Source organism: Eupeodes corollae, chromosome 3, assembly GCF_945859685.1.
Source record: "Eupeodes corollae chromosome 3, idEupCoro1.1, whole genome shotgun sequence".
NCBI lineage: Eukaryota > Metazoa > Arthropoda > Insecta > Diptera > Syrphidae > Eupeodes > Eupeodes corollae.
This window is the reverse complement of record NC_079149.1, coordinates 111,687,523-111,709,565: the sequence shown is the minus strand read 5'-3', so window position 1 is coordinate 111,709,565 and position 22,043 is coordinate 111,687,523. Positions and strand designations below refer to the sequence as shown.

The 22,043-nt window shown below is 30.3% G+C and overlaps 1 protein-coding gene across 10 annotated transcripts in view; it reads right to left on the bottom strand.

Annotated features, from left to right (window-relative positions):
• Window positions 1-22,043, bottom strand: part of LOC129948770 (protein bunched, class 2/F/G isoform) — a 236,594-nt gene that overhangs the window by 160,957 nt on the left and 53,594 nt on the right. For 4 of the 10 annotated variants that reach the window (XM_056059782.1, XM_056059783.1, XM_056059776.1 and 1 more), the window contains exon 3: window positions 16,122-16,859. The exons of 1 other annotated variant lie outside the window; for it this stretch is intronic. In XM_056059782.1, the coding sequence (XP_055915757.1) occupies window positions 16,122-16,859 (738 nt within the window). Of the gene's footprint in view, window positions 1-6,490; window positions 6,539-16,121; window positions 16,860-22,043 lie in introns of all 10 variants that reach the window. 5 more of the 10 variants (XM_056059786.1, XM_056059784.1, XM_056059779.1 and 2 more) reach the window with 4 other exon arrangements.

Sequence of the window (22,043 nt, the reverse complement as noted above, 5' to 3'; positions counted from 1 at the left end):
TTTGAGAGTTCTTACTACAAGGTCGTATGGTTAATAAGGAGTATAACTTTGAAGTTATGCGACGTTTGCGAAAAGCAATCCGAAAAAAAGCACCACGATAACACATCTTCCCGTTCGTCGTTGCTTGTTCGTAATTTGTTGGTCAAAAACAATACTAACCTCCATATTCTGCAGATATGGCTCCATGTGGTTTTTTTCTGTTTCTAAAGTTGAAGAGACCCATTAAATGACGTTTTTTTCCTCGATTTAAGAAATATAGGCCGAATCGCTGATCAAATAAGATTGAAAAAAACGCTGGCATAAGTGTATTAGATCTGGGGGGGACTACTTTGAAGGGGACCACATTGATGTATACATTTCTTATACATATGAATACATATTTTTTTTGAAAAAAAAAAAAAAACGAAAATTCCGGGTACTTTTTGAACACGCCTCGAACATGTCAAAACGCTTGGCTTTAAATATAAATAGTCTTAAATCTAAGCGAATAATTCTTCTTCCTTTTTTAATGTAAAATTTTAATATTTTATTCCTTGACCTTTTTTATCCCAACTTAATTTTCGAGAATTTCATTATTATTAAAAATTAAAATTTTAAGGTTTGAGTATTTGAAAATAAAAAAAGATCATAGTTCAACTTTTTTATTTGGTCCTTTTAATCATTATTACTGAAGTATTTTAAGAATCTAAACTATACGAAGAATTTATTCGTCTTTGACTATAAAAATTAATCTTAAGATATTTTTAATTTTTAAAATAAGATAATTGCAAAAATTAAAGTTCATGAATTTAAATTTGTTCAGTACAAATTTATTTGTGTAGCACAACTTTGAAGAATAAAGTTGGGATCAAAAGATCTTATAAAAGACATTTTTGTTTAAGAAGTTTAATAAAGGTTTGTCATCTTTAAAATGGTCGCAATAACTTAGCGAGGAGACAAAGGCCTCATAAAATTTTAGTTTTAATTTTCAAAAGTTTTAAAATATCTAATACACCATAAAAGTTAAATGTATCTTAGTTTTTTAATAAAAAGATTAAAATGTATTCCCGTTCAATTGTTGTAATTTTTCAATCCATGGTGGAGCTTTTGTTTTGTTATTAATTGATAACGAATAACTTTGAATATATTATATAATTAAGATATTTTGAATGTAATGTTTACAGAATGATGAATGCCGACGAAACAAAATGGGAATTTGTTCAATCAATGGGAAAAACTAGGTTACAACGCTTAAAGAAAACGTATTTGCTTGTTTTAATTTAAAACGTAAATAATTTATTTGAAGTACTAAATTTATAAGCCAATTTTTTAGAGTATCAATTTTTGTAAATTGATTTTTTCGTTATTCGAAAACATTTAAAAGTAAAATCGAAAACCAGGGAAATAGTTCAAAGTTTTACTATTCGTAATAGGAATTTAATTTTCGTAACAAAATAAGATGATTTGGGTGCTTTTAAGGAAAATATCGATAGAAAATAAAAATACAAATTCAAAACTACTTAAGGTCTATTTTTGTCACTATAGCGTTCAACAGACAACAAAAGTCATTAAGTTTTATACCCATTTAAACCATTAGTACCAAATCTTTTATTTCGACTCAATTTTTTAGTTTTACCATTGACATCAGTGTGTCGTTTTTTTTTACAGAAATGCATGTTAAGGTAGCACACAAACATTATAAATATTTAAACCTATAAACGCAATTGTTTCTTATACTACATTAAGTGAAATCAATAGTCTATTTATAGTTTTACTACGTAGTTTTTTAAGTGGAAGAAACAACAGAAATGGTTCTTAAGTATCAACTTATAATTAATCCATATTAAGAATGGTTAAAAATAGTGTAAGCAAGTTGCACTATTATAGCACGTCTATTTAAAGAATAAATTAATGATAAAGAAGCTACAAAATTGTAAATATAGAAAATTTCAATTTACAAACAAGATACATATAAAAAAACAACTTTGAACTTTTATCCTTTACCACTTTTTTGCTTCAAGTTAAAGAACATGCAAGATATTAAGAAAAATATCACTCCTTAAAAGTCGTCTATTCTTTGAATCCTGATAAAATAGAGAAAAATAAACTAACAAAAATAACTGACACACATAATATGGCAAGGTCAATCAATAATGTGCTACATTAATAAAATCTTAATTATAAAATATCTAAACAAGTGTTCCTTTGTTGATGGAACAGAAAACCTACTCAAATAATGAAACAACAACAAAAAAAAATAATTTTCTAAAAATATGTTCTAGGATGATTATACAAAAAATAAATATGTTTCAACATCACCATCATCAAAATATACTCATACCTAACATCATCATCATCATACTATCATGCGCACAGTGAAAAGCAAATATCTAAGTTTAGTACATAATCGCACAATGTTCACATTCAGTTCAGATACCATAAAACAACAAAAACAAAAACATAAACATCAGAAACAAAAACAACAACTAAAAAAAATAAACCAACAACACAAAAACACGAAGGACATTACCCTCAAATTGAGAATCATTTGTGGCTTTTTCTTCAGTTTTTGAGTTCATTCGAGTTTATTTGCCTTGGTTTTTATTGATTTTCAACAAAACCAACCCAGACTAAGAGTATACCCTCATATAGTATGGGCACTGGGCACGATATATTTCGAAAGGGCTGTTTGAAATAATATTTTTCCTTTTTTTTGTATTTTGAGATGCACATCACGCATCTACATTTATCTATATGGCGTAGGTATACTTGCTGCTAGCTTGGAGCAATGTTGATAAAGCGCATTGATTACAAAAGACGGTGAATAAAAAGAAAATGCGAGAGATTAATATACCAACTGCAAATGCAACTCTAACTGTAACTGCACATTATTACAAGTGTAGTATATACAAGTACGACTACAAAATTTTGTAATAATAATCCCATACCTTTGTAAGGAATCTTAACGTCTCATCATTGTCGTCATGTCACGAAGAGACCAACTGTTTAACGAAAGTTTAAGTCTAATTACTTGGAAATGTAGTACAAGAAAATACCTACAAACATATCATTTTTCATATTCATAAGACAACGACAACGAGAAAGTAAAATGGGAAATGTAATATGGAATGGGCTTTTTGATGGAAAATTTTGTTGTACATAATATGACTTACCTACCTTGGAGTATCCGTATTACAAAGAAATTCTCATGGAAGGTAATGGCGAGATGGCGATTGTAAGACTGCTAAATGTTGTTGTACAAGTCTTAGTGCCTACATGTTTTTATGTTGTTTATAATGGAGTAACTTCGTTAAAGACATGCATGAGGTACAAATCAGCTGATAGAGTATTAAATGTCCATACACGATTTACAATATTTTTTCAATATGACACAGAACTGTCAACTTTGTGCGGAAAAAGGTTGAGGCACTGCGCTCGCTTTTTGGAATATTTTTGATGATTTCAGAAAACACCAAATAAATCAAAAAAGACCTTTATTATTTTAGTTTTAGTGTTTTTATTGCTAGAAAAGCAAAAAAGGAACGGCTTATATGGTGTGAGGTGGCGTATGTGGAACTTTTTTTTTAAATTTAATATTTTTTCGAGGAACTTTAAAGGGTCAACATTTTAAATTTAGATTAAGGTTAGGTATAAAAAAAGTCAAATGTATTAAAAAGTTTGGGATAAAAAGCAAGGAAGAGAATTTTCTTCATGGTCTTTTATTTTGTCTTGCAATAAGTTTGTACTTGGGGATTTTGATATATTTAGTGTTGAAATAAGAGATTAGATTTGATTTGATTTAAGACAAAATATTTATCTGATCTCTCTATGCATTTCAAACAAAATTTATTAATTAATGCTTAATTCATAATAATGGAAGAAATTCATACTTAAATTAGAGGGAATTCGGTTAAAAAATAAAGAGATTTGTATTCAATTAAATTATTTGCAGTGTTCTTTTCCAAAATGTCAGTTTTATGTTTGCTTTTATTTTGTCTATAATCAATTGTTTAAATGTTAAATTTTTAAAGTTGATAATATCATACATATTATTTCGTAAGCATGTCTCCCTTTTTCGGCTCTCACCCGGAACTAATTGCTTTATATTGGCATAGCTTTATTTTAATTGCACACCATTTTTTGTAGGTAAGTAAGTTTCATCCCAAGACACAACTCATCCCGGAAATGAAAAACACTTGTAAGCATACTGAACGAAAGTAATTGTTTGTGTGTTCAAGTAATTCGTTCATAGCTTTTTCTTTGGGATAGCTTTATTTAAATTTCATATTAGAAGAACCAGGATAGAAAATAAATTATCTGAAGATAAGAAAGAGGCAGAACATGTATGTTTAAATTGTAAGGCGATCACCCATTGGTTGCGAAGTTAGGTAGGTGTTAAAAACGGATAATGAATAGTTCATTGGCGTGCTCAGCTTTATACAGATAGATAAATATAGATATGTTTATGATGATACTGAAAAAAAGCCTAACGCAAATCTGCTCAAAACTTTAACTTCCAAGTTTAAACTCAATCGACCCCATGGTTTAGGCTGTAGGAGCGTGGACGGACAGACAGTACAGACGGACGGAATCGCCGGACCCTTTTTTTCGACTTCTCTACCATCGTTATATCATGTTTGATTAAAATTTCTGGTTCGAAATTTTGCACGAATGCAAAACTTGCCATATAGTTCCTATACGTCGCAAGTAAAATATGGCAATAAGAGGTCTGTAAACAGAAAAAATATTAACCTTATTTTTTGTTGAAATAGTGAGTTTTCAGATCTTCATAAACAAATTCAAAGAAACTTCGTTTAATTTGACTCAACCTATATCCCACTCAAGTAAGAAATTTCTTTTTAAATATTCCACTACTTGAACAGCTGTCATTATTTGAAGTTTGACAAATAAGAACTACATAATTTTCAAAAACGATAAACTCGTCAAAAACGCATTGAAATGATTAAAATTTACTTTAAAAAAAACGGTGATAATTCTGCACAACTCACTTTTTGGAACGTCTTGAAGCACCTCCTTGAAATGCAATAGTGAATGTGATGGAAACATTTCAGCTGTTGGAATAAGTTGGTGATTTAAAAAATAGAAAGTCTGTCACTCAAGAACAACAACTCGTAGTATTGTCGAAAACATAGGTTTGTCGATTGACAGTCAATTTTTGGAATTTGTTACTCAATAAACGACAATAGGACGTATTTTGCATAGACTTAGGTTTTAAAGCTTTTAAACTTCAGTTAAAATACAATAACTCAAGTCGGTAGATCATAAGCAAAAATTAAACTTCACTGATTGGATCTTTGCAATGAATGGAAATGATCCAAATTTTCATCGAAAAATCATTTACAGTGATAAAACCCATTCTCAATTTGGAAGCTAAGTTAATATTAAAAATTTTTGCATCCATAAATGTTTGTTGAAATGTCTCCTTATTCTCTAAGGTTTACTTTTAATTGTGTGTAATTAGACCTTACTTATTCAAAAATTATTCTGGAGCAACTATTAGAGAAAAAAGATAGCGCTGCCGAATTATTTCAGTTAGATGATGCACCCAACGTTACACCTTTCATCGAAAAACTCTGATAAAACTACATAAATGTACAATGACAACATTTAAAATAATTTATAAATATCTTTTGCGTATTTTATGTTTTTGTTAGTAGACTTCTGTTTAACGTCGATTTTTTTATATACTTCTATAAACAAACTTTCTATTTTTCGTCCTACAAATGAGAATGGCATGTATTTTTCATCATCAGTTACCAAAATAAATAGTACACAAAGTCTAACTTTTGCTAGACTTTTGAATCTAAAGACTGTTTACTTTTTGAAATACCTCCAAAGTATCTCCAAATAATAGAAATGTCAAACAAAACGTCGAAATGTTCAAAGTAAAGTTGTTTACACTTTACCTATAGTGAAAGTCATTGAATGACTGATGGTACTTTGTTATTATGAAGTGATGTTTCTTTGTTTCATTTTTCAAAAAAAAAAAAAATGGCTTTTATAGTTCAAAGCTTTGCGTTGGTATATTGTTGAAAAGACTCATGATCCAGAAATAGATTTTGTAGCCAACAATAAGACTTTATGTGATTTTGTTTTTATTTCCTTTAAAATGAACCCCAGTTAAACCAATAGCACAAATGAACTAAGGGAATCCGAATTTTTGAAATAAAAAAATACTTAAAGGCAATGATGAAAAAAAAATATTTTAAATTTTGAAAAAAATCAAACAGTTTTTATTGTTTTCTTTGTAAAAGCAACTTTGAATTAAGTAAATAATTACTATTGTCAGGGAGTTAATTTCTAACCTATCTGGGAGATACAAATATAATAATTGGTTGTAATTTCTCAATTAAGAAACAAAGCTATTTGATATTTAAAACTATCAACTTAATTAAAATCTATTAAATAACGAATTTGAAGAACTTATTAAATATATAACTTAAAATATATATATTCAATTAACCTATAGAAAAGTTAAAAATGGACTTACCTTTCATTCCATTCATGTGTATTCGTAGAGAAAAAAAGTTTAACATACCTGCAAAAATAAACAAATTTAAAAAATTAATTAATTAATCACCGCATCACATGTCACTAAACTCTTTTTTAAATAAATTTTACTGACAAAAAAAAATCTCGTGCCCGATTTCAGACACAACAATCCAAATAAGTCTAAGTACATATGTACATATTTATGTGTATATACGTATTTTTGTATGTATGTTAAACAAAACCCAAACAAACATCAGTATCAAGACGTTTTTAATTAGCATGCAAATGGATTGTGCTAATGTCACCACTTTGCCTCCATCATCAGTAGACTCCAGGCTTAAACCGAAAAATAAGTACAAATAAATCATTTAGGGGGTTTCTTGTTTAGGAGATGTTAATTTATGTTTCATTTCATTAGGAACTTCAAAACTTAAAAAAAAAAAATGATACATAATATTTGAGTTTAAGAATCATTCCCATATAAGTCTTGATTTGAATTCAATAAACAACAAAAGTTTTAAACACCTCATGACACAGAGATCGAGAGAAAAGTTCAGAAATTAGCGACATGATAAGCATGGTACGCAATTAAGGCGGCGACGACAACAACGACGTCGATGTGGTAATTATATTGATCATTATTTTTTGTTATTTATTCAATAATGCGATTGTAGGTATATTTATTCCGGTTATCGTTTAAAAGGCTTTTGAACTTTCATGAGAAAGTCAAATATTTATAATGAAGGTACAATATTATTATAAAGAACAAATAAACTTTCACGCAACATTGAAACTCTTAAAACAATTAACTTGTAACTTTAATAATCAATCAAGATTTGCGAATTCTTAACTCAAGATTAATGTTTATAGAAAGCTTGTTTCAAAAGTCGGAAAATAAATCTGTCTTGTTTTTGAAAATAAATGTATGCTTTTTCGAAAGGTTCTGGGTTTGCCTTGATGGTTTTCAAAGTATTTAATTTAAAATTTTTCAATACAATTCATGATGATAAATATATTTTGAATAGTGTATTGAATTTTAGAAAAATCCTCATTAGTTGTAAGTATAAGATACTAAAAGATACTAAAATGATTTTATCTGTATCCAGAAAATAGGATTTTTACTATACAATAAAGTATTAAACATTTTTTTCTTAAATTATCTTATATTTGAATTTTTCTTTAACAACTAAAAAATGGACAAATGTTAAGAAAAGGGTACAAATTAGGACAACTAACTTTGGTAGTATTGCTTTATTTGTGGGACAGAAATCAAACTCAATTTGCCACTGAAATTTGCATTAGTTCGAATTATAGCCAACTGCAGCTTTAAGGAAGAACTAATCGTTGTCAAAATCGGACTTGTTTAACATAATTTGCAGATTTCTGACACGAACTTTTACTAGGTTCGTAAAAGATGATAAGCTCAAATACAATATCTTTGTCTTCTTCCTATTGCAAAATTAAAAAAAACAAGTGAATATTTTTGTCTGATCTTAAGCTCAATTTTAGTTTATTCAAATGAAAAATAAAAGCAGAACTTTTGACATCATTAACTGTTCCTGATTTTTAAAGAATAGAAAATATTTTGATGAACATTTTAACACACTTTGAAATTTTAAAAATGTATTGGGTTCCTTTTTTATTGTTTTTATATTTACAACTTTTCTAATAAGTTCTTAAGTTTACCCTTAAAAAATATACTTATAATGATACCTGTAAATAACTATTTTCTACAAAACTCCTCTAATTTTGGTATCAATGAATTCAGAAACTTCAAATTCGTTATGTATACTAAACTTGTGATTAGTTTCAATTACGTATTACTTGTCTTTTGAGATAAACGAATAAAGAAATCCGTAAGTGTTTGACAAAGAATTAAAACTCTGAAGCAGTTTTCAAAATTTGTAAAATATTTGAAATTCTTAATTCCATCTGGAATAATTCTTTACTTCTTTTACGCTTAAAACAGAACTTTTAATACAAAAAGAAAATACCTCTTAAGTTATCAAAACCGAATTCTTCAAAACAACTCTCCAAAATCGATCTATTTTTCTTTTTATTAATTAATTAATCACTTTGAATTTATTGTTTATATGATATATTTTTAATCGTTGTAATAAAAAACAAATTTACTGCCAAAACACCATCAAAAACTAATCTACCTGGCCAAACCCTAATTCCACCTCAGCAAGACATTCAATAAATATTATTGTTGTTCTCAAATGAAAGACATCAACAAAAAAAACGTTAAAAAAACATAACAATCAAACAACATTTATGCTTTAGTTCCTTATGTTCTTCTGACACGTCAAAAGGCCCTCTGGAATTTAGATTGGACATCAACTATACACAAGAACATAAACAAATGACATCATCTGACTTAAACAAAAAAAATATTATAAGGAACCTCTATCTCATAACTACGCATCACATTCCCTTTAATACGGTGCGGTTCTCAAAACTACGTATCACTTAAAGGAAACACGTAATGGCATATTTTTGGCTAAATTTTATAGGTATCTTTGTATGGGTCTATGGATGTGTATAAATTGTTATGAAGAAGACTTTCAAGTTCCAAAGTTCCCTAATATAGTGTTGTTTATTATTTTATTTTTGTTGAGTTCCTTTTTTTTACTATGGAGCTAAAATTGTCTTCCATGCCATAAAAAATAACCTAAACATCACATTGCCGCAATCTAAGGCAGTAAACTTAGTCAGATGTTTAGAATATTATTTACTGGGGGCGCCAAGTTGTAGGAAGTAGAATGTAGTACACAATAATTTTATAAGGTTCTATTTTCAAATTCAGATTGTGAACATTTTTCAAAAAAAAATTGTTCAAATCGGCAAGAAATTTTTTATGATTTAACGATTTTTATATTCGATACACCCAAAAAGGAAAAAAAAAATGTCGAGAACCTATCTAAAGTTAGCTTTCTTGTGTTGATATTAGAAATGCCGTTTTCATATCTTACGTAGAAAAAAAATGTACCATTCATTGATAAACAAAAAAAAACTATAAATATAACAAATATTTTAAAATGAACACTAATTTTTGAACGATGTCAACAAGTAAAAAATTTTACAAGAAGTATTTCGTAGAGATTTTCTAGAATTTGTGGTTCATTTTTTAAGTTAAAAAATACGCAATTAATATTCGGAGCGTCAAATTGTATGTGGCCTGTTCTTACTCCAAATGATTTAAGAGTTTGTTGGACTACAGAGCACATTTTTAGCTCCAGATTTGGTTAAAGCACTTTCACCCTTATTCCCTGTACTTAATTTGTTGGATTTTAAGTTCACTTATCTGATATTGTTTTTCGGGTTTTAACGAAAACAGCAAATGGCAATTAATTTTTTTTTCGATGTGTTTAGAATATAGGATCCGCCATCTAACGATCTTTTTCAGCTTAAGTGAATTATTAAGTGAATGGTAACACTTAGCTCATGTCTGATTTAACAGATAATTAGTTTCATCTTTCCGCTGAACGAATACGATTGTGTATACGCTTGAACGACGCTGGAAACAACGCTTAGAGAAGGTACCGATTTTGACAAAAAAAAAAATAACCATATTTTCAGATAAAGCTCATTTTGATCTTGGCGGGTATGTAAACAAGCAAAATTGTCGCATTTAAGGCACAGAAACCCGCACGTATATTGAAAAGCTGATACACCCAAAAGGAGTCACTATTGCGGATTTTGGTCCAGAGACATAATTTTTTCCGAAAATGAGTAAGGAATTATTGGGCCATGTTAAACGAATGTTTGTTCACAATAATCGCCAACATTTGGTTTCACAATGATTTTATAGCATTTTCAAAAAAACAAAAAGTTATTTGGCGGAACCTAAATATAGAAAAATTCGTACCTCAAAAGAGTACCGATAACTTGTACATTACTGCGACAAAACTTCCTGTAAATCTTACCAATTATCACATATTTTAGAAAACAATATGAAATAAGTTTTTTCTGAATTGGAAACAATATTAGTCAACTTTTTCCTAAATTGTTCAAACGCGCAAAACTTGTTGTCAAAACTTAAGTAAGCTGAAATCTTTGGGTTATTCATTTTCAATAGATTCTAAGACATTGTAAAAGACAAAAAAAATGGACGATAAACTTTTTCCTAAGCAAAACAGTCTTGTGTGATCTAGAACTGGATCAGTCTAAGGAAAAGATCAAAAAGGAAAATCTATTTTTGTCGCCTTTTTTGATTCTTATATTTTGAGCTCAATTTCAGAAGTGCTTTCAAGTATAGAGATTGTTCTTTAACCATTCTGTTTTCCTTCTCATTTTGATATTCCAAATTTGAAGACCAAAACCGGAAACTCCTTTTTGACTCTGCCCTATATTCTTAAAACTCACACCGCTTTTAAACTTTAAACATGTTAAAGGTATGAATAACCCCTTGAGTGCCTGAGCCAAATAATGAAAAAGTATATATTTGAATAATAAATATGCAGAAGTACAGTGATGGAAAAAATAATATAGACACATGTGTCTTCATCATTTTCGATACACAATATTTTTTAAGCAGTCTTTTGTCGTTAGCCTTTCTATATTTTAATCGTACCTAATACTGCTCTCAAATGGCAAAATTATTTTGTGTAAACAACTTTTTGTTTTCACTTAATGGTAAAAAGTTTGAGGCCAATGATGATTTCGCCTGGAACAAATAATAGAAACAAGCTATTTTAACTTTTCTCACTTAAGGTCAGTTTTTAATTTAATTTATCCAAATAGGATTTTTTTAGTTTGTTTATTAGTTTGTCAGATATTTCATTTTCAATACTAACTAATTTTTTTTTAAATCGTCAATAATTTTAATAAGTATGGGTCGTGAATTACATTCTACTCATTTTGAACGCGAAGTGATGAAAAAATTAGGACAAACTGGAAAAGTGATGGTTGAAATTGCAAAAACCTTAAACTGTTCGAAGAAAAAGTGTTTGAAACTTTACATTCACGTTTAAAGAAGAGGAAAAAAGATTAACTTCTTCGCGTCTTGATACACTATTGGTAAGAATATGTAAGAAGCAACCATTTATTTCTTTACGACAACTCAAAAACAGACCAGTGATAGCTAGAACAATAAGAAAACAACTTATGGATGCAAGTCCTCCTAGTAGAAGTCCATGAAAAGTGCCGAAAATCAATTTGTTAACTGATTTAAAATGTATGTGAGAAGGTCAAAAAACAAGAAGTTTAACTTCAGAAGGCAGTGAACCACGATGGCGCGAATATAATGATTTGAGGGTACTTTTCAGCATTTGGTGTAGGTCTAATATTTTGGATCAAAGATGAGATGTGCGTTGTGGATTATGTCAACATCTTAAATTCAGTTATGCTACCATTAACAGAAGAGGAGGTGTCAATCGAATGGATGTTGCAGGATAATAAGCCGAAGGGCATCTCCAAATTGGCTAACAAGCACAACAAAACAAAATCAATGTTATGGAATGGCCATCACAATCCCTCGGCCTAAACCCAATTGAGGCATCCTAAAGGGAAGAATCGGAGATTGTAAAACCAAAAAGAAAGACGAGTTGTGGTCGAAAATTCAAAGGGAATGGTACTCCATACCCGTAGAGACAGAAATTGTTAATTTCGATGGGGCGAACTTTTATTAATAATAAGAGTACCATTACAAAATACTCAAAGAATTTGAAATACTTTTATCGTTAAGTTATTTTGTCGCTACAAAACGAGTACCATTAAATTTCCATTCTAATTTTGTTTCTATTATTTTTCCAGGATGGCACAACAAATCTATCATTATTATTATTTCCCATTATTATATTTTTAAAAAAATTGTTGCATTTAAGCAATATATTATTAAAAATCTTATGTGTAGTTTTTATTTTCCAACCTTTTTATGTGTTAAAAAGAATGAACACGAAGATTTTTTCTATTTTTTTTTTCATCACTGTATATCTGAAGAAGATCGACGAAAGAGGAGCTCTCAAGTACGACTCTTAATCGAAATTCTCAGTTTTTTGATGTTGTGATTGTAGGACCATCTAAAAATTAATTTAGAACGTCCATTCGCCCAACTTTCATTCTTTATTGAATAGAACTATTGGAATCGGAATGCGGTGATTTGACGACTCAAAGAAAACAAATAATTTCAATTCAAGAAACAAGATCCACAAACCTGACTTTTTAAATGTTTAATTCTTACTTAAAAAAAAAGAAAATGTCACATTATAATTTACTAACAATAAATATGTGTGCCTTTTATAATGTATGCATTTCCGAAAGGAATGAAATAATAATACACATTTGTTTTTATTTCATAAAATGAAAAAAAAAAGTTCCACATACGCCCCAGTATACTTTCCTAAGTAAAATTCAAACAGAATTATTATAATTATTGTTGGGTAAATTGCTCTATTTAAATAATTTCATGTTAAAAACCATTTTTTAAATTTTTAAAAGAATATTTTTTATTTTCTTTAAAATGTCATGCTGTTAATTGCACTAAACGAAGGTCGCAACAGCATGCGATTTTTAAATTGTTCCGGTACTTGCCATGAGTGAAAACTTTTTCTTATTTAATTTTCCTTTTTATGTCATAAGTTTCATAACTAGGTGACAAAATTGGCCCTACGATGACTATATTCCTCAAAATCCAGCACTGAAAATCATTAAGATTGTCCAGTAGCTGTGTTGATGTTAATTCGCGTTAAAGCACACCTAAAAAAAAGAACTCAACACAAACCTAAACAAATCATCCAGAAGAGCCTTATAATAGTTATGTAGGTACATAAGCTTACATTTTATCATGATATCCATCTAATATCTACTATATACTATAGGTGCTATATATCTATAGTATCTAAAGCAGTAGCTGGAAAAACAACAATCAACGACATCGGAAGAAATTAAGTGAACTTGGTGTTGTTTGCGAAATAAAAACATTATGATGTCATTGTGTATTTTTGGAATCTTTCACCGCAATTTTTCTCATTCCAATTTTTAAGCTGTTTGCTGTTTTGTTGGTCTTTTAAGAAATATTTATTTTATTGTGTTTTGATTTCTCCATGAATCTACTTATGAGATACAATATCGCAGTGGTGCTGATTCTTTTTTTTTTTTTGTTGGTTAATGTTAAACTGTGACGTAGAAATATATTTTTGTTTCTTTGTTTTCTTTTCCAATTGTATACAAAATGGGAGAGTTAAATTGGCAACTTAAAAACGATCAAAACAAATAAAAAAAAAAAGGTTATGGTTTCACGATCGGCTTAACATTGTTGTTTCACGTGCTCAGCTTGAAAATTGAAAAATACTGAAATTTACTAGTTGTAAGTGGTTTAGAGTGTATAGAAAGATATGACAATGATGGCTAGGACAAACGACTGGATGGCGGTAATCTGTGCTAGGCTGGGCTGGGTGTTTGACTTTCCAATTGCCTAGAGCTAATTTTATGGTTTAAAGAGATTATCGTGTATACTCGGTACATGGTAGAGAAGACAAATGTGTTGATATATTTGTGTTATTATTGTTATTGTTGATCAATATAATAATACAAATGATCACTTTGTTTATGAGGTCTAATAATAAATGTGGAATTTGATTTATTTAGATATTTTTTACTACGCAGGTTGTTTTTATAGTCTCGGTCTCAGACTGGACGGAGATCAGACAGATGCTATTTTTACAGTAGTGGAATTAGTGGAATTTTTCCTGTTAAAAACATTTTTCTCTGACAGATGAATTCAATAGAATGTGGATCTTTTCAAAACAAATACATTTATCTACTCAAAATTTAAAAAAACTGAAAAATGTAGATATAAAAAGGCGAAATGGACTTTTGTCCATGTTCCATTTTTTCCACACAAAATAAATATTGTATGGTTTTTTGAATACTTGAATTATTTAGTATGAACAACAAGGATTCCAGTGTTCTTGATGATATTCAGCTAATCTCACCTAATTTAATGAATTATTCCCTGAATCAAACAAAATTGATTGAATCAAAAAATCGAATAAGAATGAAAAGCCACTTTTCTAAAGTGGTTTAAGATGTGAGTAGAGGCAATCAAATTGTTTCATACAATTTATAGTGACTTTGTTTTTAAATTTTGAGACATTATTAAAAATAGTGGCACAATTATGGGTTTCACTTTGAATAGCTTAAGATTTTGGCAACTGTCACTTTAAAAACTGGGTTTTTTGACATTTGATGAGAACAAACTACATGATAAGTCAAAATCAAATGATACGATTTTTTACAACGCATTGAAATTCACTTCCAAAATGTGAAAATATTGTCAGTTTAAAATTCAAAAACTCTTTCTTTGCCGGAAACAGTGAAACTTACAAGTTTTTAATGTGAAAGGATCGAAGCTGTGCGTGTTAATCAAGAAAAGTAAGAATATTTTTGCTGTAGCTCTACAGGTGACGAAAACGAGGTTTGTCGATTCTCAGTCTATCATTAGAAATAAGCATTTTACTAATATTAAACTGAATTTGACGATAAGACTTAGGTCTTAAGACTTTTAAAGTATTGCATTTGAGACGTGGAAAATTCAGAAGCCTATACATCCACAACGTGTCATTGTTTGGTGCGTTTTTTGAGATGCCGGGGAATGCAGGTTATGTGATCACAATTGGTCATCAAGATCTTTTGATCTATCTCTTTAAAGCTTTCTTAATTCAGATAAGGTCTATCACAATGCTCTAAGTTGCTCGACTCAAGAATTTATAGGTTCAATTCGTGAAATTATCAGAACGTACAACTGGAAAAGCATATGGGGCCGTGTATGCTATTTAGTTGATATCTATAGTTTTTTGTTCCATATGTTAAATCATAACCACTTTAATGCTTACATTTTTTTTGACAACCATGAGCTTTTATGTCCACTGAAAGGAACTTAAATTCATCTACTTACAAAAATTGATAACAACTTGGGGTTTTTATTTTGTGTAGATTATATTATTTGAATATATTTTTCAATAAGAAATGTTGGCACGCCTTTTTTGGGCGTTTTCCAAATTAAATATTATTGAATCAAAAAACTTATGAAACAAACAGTCCCGCAAATTTAGAAAATAATTCTTCTAAGGTAAAAGGTAACGATAATTTCCTTGGTTAGAGAATACTTATCTCCTTAGGATCTTTCATATTTAAATTCTAGAATAAAGTAGAATTAATTTTTAAAAAAATATAAAATTTTAAACAAAACTGAATGAGTATTTGAAATACTATTAGAAAAAACGGACTAAAGAAACCACAAACATACACACTATTAACAATGTATGTAAATAAACAATTATTATTATCCTAGGATTAGTAAACATAACGAAACTATGTATGTATGACGTATTAAGGAACAAAATTCCGTGCAGAAAAACTCAAATGGACAAATTATTGATTTCTCAATAACCTACATTATTTCTTAATAAATTTTCAAAAAATTCAACAAGACATAAAATGAGAATTTTTTGAAACTAACAAAAAACCAAACAGACAAAAATATGAGGTAACTTTCGAGCAGTATGAATGAAAATTTTGAAAAAAAGAAAACACATAAACAATCCTTTGGACAAGAACAAAAAATCGAATTGAAAAAAAAAATGTAATCAAGAAACGTCAACAACAACAACAGCAAAAAACCTGACCTGTTTAGGACAGATGCTGCACCTCCAGCTGCTGCGACTGCTGCTGTTGCTGCCGCCAAAGTTTTTCCATCATTTCCAAGACCTAGCCCAAGATTAAGCCCATCGATTCCACTCCGTCCGCAACCATCAATGACTCTTATCAAGCGATTATTACCGCTGGTGATAGCACCACCGCCGTGATGACCATGAGACATTAAGGTCGGAACACTAAGTCGAGTCGATGCACCTCCATAAATTGATGGGTCGAAGCTCATTGAAATTGGCTGCACCAACGATTCGGACGAAGTTGGAGAACCATAGTAGAATGGCGAATACTGAAAGGTAGTTGGACTCGCACTACGAGCCATCACACTATCACTCGTTTGTCTACTGAATATTCCACCACCACCTCCAGTTGGCGATCCAATTAGTATAGGAAGCGAACGCATTCCGGAGGAGTTTTTGCCAATTGATTCACCACCATCCAATGTCTCATCGCTGGGGGACGTCCGGCTTTGCAACATATATCTTTCATCCCCTAGCGCTAGATTTGTAAAGAGATGGTGTTTTTCTTCAGTGGCATCATCGCCATCACCATCATTATCGCCATCGCCATCAACATCGGAATCTTTAATGTTGCTTAAGGAATCTGTGGACGCATTAAAATTAAAGATGGGTGCTAGGATGGGTAGCTGTGGGATGCTTGAATTGCGTTTACCTCTATTTTCAAGTGCAAGGGCTAAGCTGGAAGCTTTACTACTATATGAAAGAAAGAACGATAACAAAGAGAAATGAATAGAAATAGTTAAGCAAAATATTTATAACTGCAGATTTGTTTTTGATTTTAATTTTAAAACTTAAAATAAAAGAAACAAATTATAAAAAGAAAAATATTACGTAATCAATATCATAGAGTATGACTTATTCATGATTTCATAAGCTATTAAGGCAAATCATTATTGAAGGTTTAACCTTGACTTGAATTCTAGGAATTCCTTTCTTCTTCAAAACAAAAAAAAAATATGTAAGGAATACATAAGTACGTACTCAGTTATAAAAATCCAATATCAATTCTCAGTAAAACCGCCATGATGCAATGATGGGAAATTTTTGAGCAGACACGCGATTCGATTCAAGGAAAAAGGTAGTGAATTATTAATGCCCATTATATACCATCAGGTGTAAAATAAAAGGAACACAAGGCAAAGGTCGAATGAAAGAAATTGAAGGATGATTACATTGAAGCTTTAAGGATATGGGAGTTTTTCTAAATGTTAAAGATTTTGTATAAAATTTAAATGAATTTTCTCCATATTGAAATTCCTTAAGTTAAATATTGAAGTGATAATCCCTATTGGAAAAAAACTAGGTACATAATTTTCTATCAAAAAGAGAAAACTATTTTTTTTTGTTCCAATGAAATCGAAAGGAGAAACTTTAAAAGAGATAATCTCAAATTACCATACCTCCATCAACATTCAACAATAACACACTGACTGTTACTGCTTTGTGCATTAAGTGAAAAACAAAAAGTAGGAAGCTAACTTAACTTGGTATGTTAGTAGATACATTAACAATGAACAATAACCTACCAAATGTATTTTTCTATAGATATCTTTTGCAAACTATCTTTCACGCTGAATATATCTTAGATACTTTGCAACGGGCCATTACATCGGACCAAACAAAAACAACAAACCAAAAAAAAACACAACACACGTTCACCCAATTTTCTATGGAAACAAAAAAATCCACAGGCAAAATTGTTTCCTAAAAAACATTCCAGAAACGTTAAGCAAAACACAAGCTATCAACTATGGAACAGTAAAAGCATCCGTTTGTCCGTTTCATCGAAGATGTGACCGACCATATAGTAACTTCACGTTGAAAGTTGAATTTACCAACTTTATCCACTATGAAGATACAATTTACCCACTGCACTACTACTGCAATTTCAACTGCAACAACAGCAGCAACAAAAACAAGCCTTCCAGCAATCTTTATGAATAGACAACCTGATTTGATTGCCAAAAGATTCCATGGTCTTTCATGCAAAAGCGCAAGGAGCGACTTCTTTAATGTGAAATAGTCCTAAATGTACAGTGGAGTATCGTTGGGTTTCGTTCACTTTATATTTTATGAGGTGTATTTCTCAGGTGTCTGTCAGATCTTAAGAGGAAAAAGTTTTCAAGGACAATGTTTTGAAAAGATAAACGCCCATGTTCCAAATTTCGATCGAAAATGAATCGAAATCACTTTTCAATTTCACGTGATATGAAATTGCATGTTCTTCAATTCGATCGATTTCGAAAACTTCGAAATGACAGAACTGAAGGATCATCCTTTTTATTTTGTTTCTGAAGTAAATGTTTTGCTGTTTTGAAGATGGATGCAATATTACTGACAATTTTAAGTAAAAACAATTCAAGAGAAAAAATAAAAAACTTTAATTATAATTTTAGATTAAGCAATGACGATTTTTAATATGTCCTAAGGGAAATAGAACCTTTTATAATACCTTCATCAAATCCTTCAATTCAAAAACTTGCTGCAACCCTCCGATTCCCAGCAGAAGGAACGTATCAACGATCAATTCACAGAATTAAAAAATGTGATTTGGATGCATTAAAAAAATGGGACAAACCGAAATACAGAACATCCATTTGAATGTTCGAAAATCCAATTCGAACATGAGCAAAAGACTAGAAAGACAATGATTCGAAAAAACTGTATCAAGGGGATAAAGTTTTAAAACGACCCTTGTTTTAATAAAACAAATTTTGCCAATAAAGCTTCAAAAAGGAAAGCTTCGAAAAAAAACTGTTTGAAACACACAAAAATATAAAACACCTAAACTCAAAGGAAAGAGATTCGAAAGGATACAAAATTAAAGAGACAACGTGTTTAATAGAATATAAAATGTACGAAAAAAGTTTGTTTTATTTGTTTTTTTTTTTTTTAATATATTTGTATGTACAACATTTTTCAATTTGAGTTTAAAAATATTTGTATTATGCAGTTTTTTAAAGCTTATTGATAGTTTTATATTTAAGTTTCGTTGAAAAATACTGACCAGTTTTTTAGGTATGGAGTTTTGAAAAAATTATATTTTTTTTAAATCCAAACCGAAAATTTTTATACTTTTGATCATCAAATATTATTGAGACAATTTAAGAGCTTGTGCAGAAAAATAATTATTTTAATCGGTTTAGTAGTTTTTGAAAAAAAAAATAATGGTTCTATGGCGTATACCGGTTCGTTTTTAAGAAAATTTTATTTTTCGATTTTTGACGCGAATCGGATTAAATCCTTAATTTTCAAGCTTAAATCGACACAATGGTTTGGGTTGTAGGGGCGAAGACAGACAGACGGAATCGGGAGACCCACTTTTCTACTTCTCTACCTTCATAATGTCATGTTTGATTAAAATCTCGATTTCAAATTTTGTTCTCGAAAGACAAAGGTTCGAAAGCAAAACATTTCAGTCGGCAAAATTCGAAAAATCAAAGCTTCGAAATATAAGGGTTCGAAAAAACAAACTCTTAATAGATAGAAAAAGAAATGTTCAAAAGACGAACGTTCAAAAAGACAAATAATTGAAAACAATTATGTTTTGATAGACAAAGGTTGAAAAGAAACAAGTTTTCACTAGATTTTAAAAACCAGTTAAACAAAAAAAAAAACAGTTTCGAAAAAGCAATGGGTTCGAAAACAAAAAACCAAAGGTTCGAAAAATAATTTTGCGAAGAGAAAAAGCTTCAAAAGATAAATGTTTAAAAGACAATGTATAAAAAGACAAATTTTTAGAAGACCAATATTCGAAAGAAGAATTTTTGAAAGACAAACATTTAACAAAAATCTTAGTTTAGACAAAAATTCAGAAAATAAAAATGTTCGAAAAAGGAATTTAGGTTCGAAAAGATGAATTTTTGCCGCAGATATTTACATTCAGCTGTTTTTTGTTGGGTTATCGAAAGAGTTTTCAGCTTAGGATATCGTCTATCTACTAAAGGGTGAATTTTTAGCTGTTATCTTTTTGGCAACATTGGTTTTAACAGCTGACGCACGTTTCGTGTTTTGTTTCACTGTCAAACATCTTCAGTTTGGTCTATAATTTAACCATGAATCATCTTACAAACGAACAACGCTTGCAAATTATTGAATTTTATTATCAAAGTGTTCTGTTAAGAAATACATCGCGTTCTTCTTCCATTTTAAGGTCAGTTTAAACGACCCACTGAAGCGGCTTTTCGGGCTGTTGTGACTAAATTTCGCACCAAATTTACATTGTTGGACATTAAACCACCAACACTCTTAAGTAGAGTGCGAACTGAAGAAAATATCACAACTGTATGTATTGGCCAGCGTTAAGGATGACCATCAATTATGTTACTCAACAACGTGGAAAATTGCTCTGAAGGATTTAAGTGTGATGCCTTTCAAAATACAGCTGGTGCACGAATTGAAGCCGATAGACCTCCTGCAACGTAAAATTTTTGGTGAATGGGCTCTTGGAAAGTTGGACAAAGATCCACTTTTTTACCGAAAAATTGTTATCAGCAAAGCTCATTTTTGTCTCATTGGGTACGTAAATAAAGAATTGTCGATTTTGGAGTAAATATCAGGCAGAAGCATTGCAATAGCTACCAATGCATCCAGTCAATTTGGTAAGTTTTATGAGCAGGTCGCATCATTGAACCGCACTTCTTCAGAGTTGATGGGAATCGTAACGTAACTGTGAATGGTGAGCGCTACCGTGAGATGATATCCAACTTGTTTTTGCCCTAAATGCAAGAGCTTGACTTGCATGACATGTGGTTTTAACAAGACGATGCCACATATCACATATCACACAGGACACGCAACAATGGACTTATTGAGAGGCGAGTTCGGTAAACATTTTATTTCACGTTCGGGTCCGGTCAATTGACCGCCTAGATCGTGCGATTGAACTCCTTTAGACTATTTTTTGTGGGACTATGTTAAAGCTCATGTCTACACAGGCAAGCCCGCTTTAATTGACTCATTGGAAGACAACACTGATGCATCTATTCGTGAGATAAATGTTCGAAAGACTTTTCCAAAATTGGACTAAGCGGATGGACCATTTAAGGTGCAGTCAAGGTCAACATTTGCATGAAATAATCTTCAAACATTAAATTATATGGACCGTTCTATCGATTCTAATAAAGATTTCATGCATTTTTCTGAATAGTATGTTTTTTTTTTAACGTTCCTATTTAAACATTAAACCACTTTTGTTTAAGAGCACAAATAAACTTAAAATGACAAATGGGAGGTAGAAAGTAGTAAATTAAAAAATGTTCTAAAATGTATATTCTAGGTACTTTTCTAGGGACATCTCACCCACTGTTAATGTAAGTAGTTTATGCCATTTTCGCGTCACCGCACTATCTGTAAAAATTAAAAAGGAAAAACAAAACAAAACCAAAACATTCATCGCTATCATAATCATCAATATTATTTAACCTGTATCCATCAGATACACCATTTGAATTAACGAGACTATACCTATACTACCGGCAGCTAACGCAACAACCAAATTATTATATTCACGGCTCCTTGTGTTGTGTTTTGTTGTTGTTTTGTGTTATTATTATTTTTGTTATTAACTATTTTCTGGTAGATGAACACCAACGGTGGTGATGGTGAGTAGGACACTCGGTTTACCTACATTTTCGCGCGTGCATTTATTATGACGATTGCTTGCATGCACGCCGGTTTTTATTTTTCAGTTTTATGCTATATGACGACTTATTTTCTTCTTCTTTTTTTCTTGCAAAAAAAGAACTTTCCCGGAAATGAAGAATTCAATGCAATATAATGTGTAGAAAGGTAATGTAGTTTGGAATTATGTGAACATCTATAATGGACATAGTCTAGCACTATAGTAAGTCTTATGATGAATAAGAAAAAATTGTT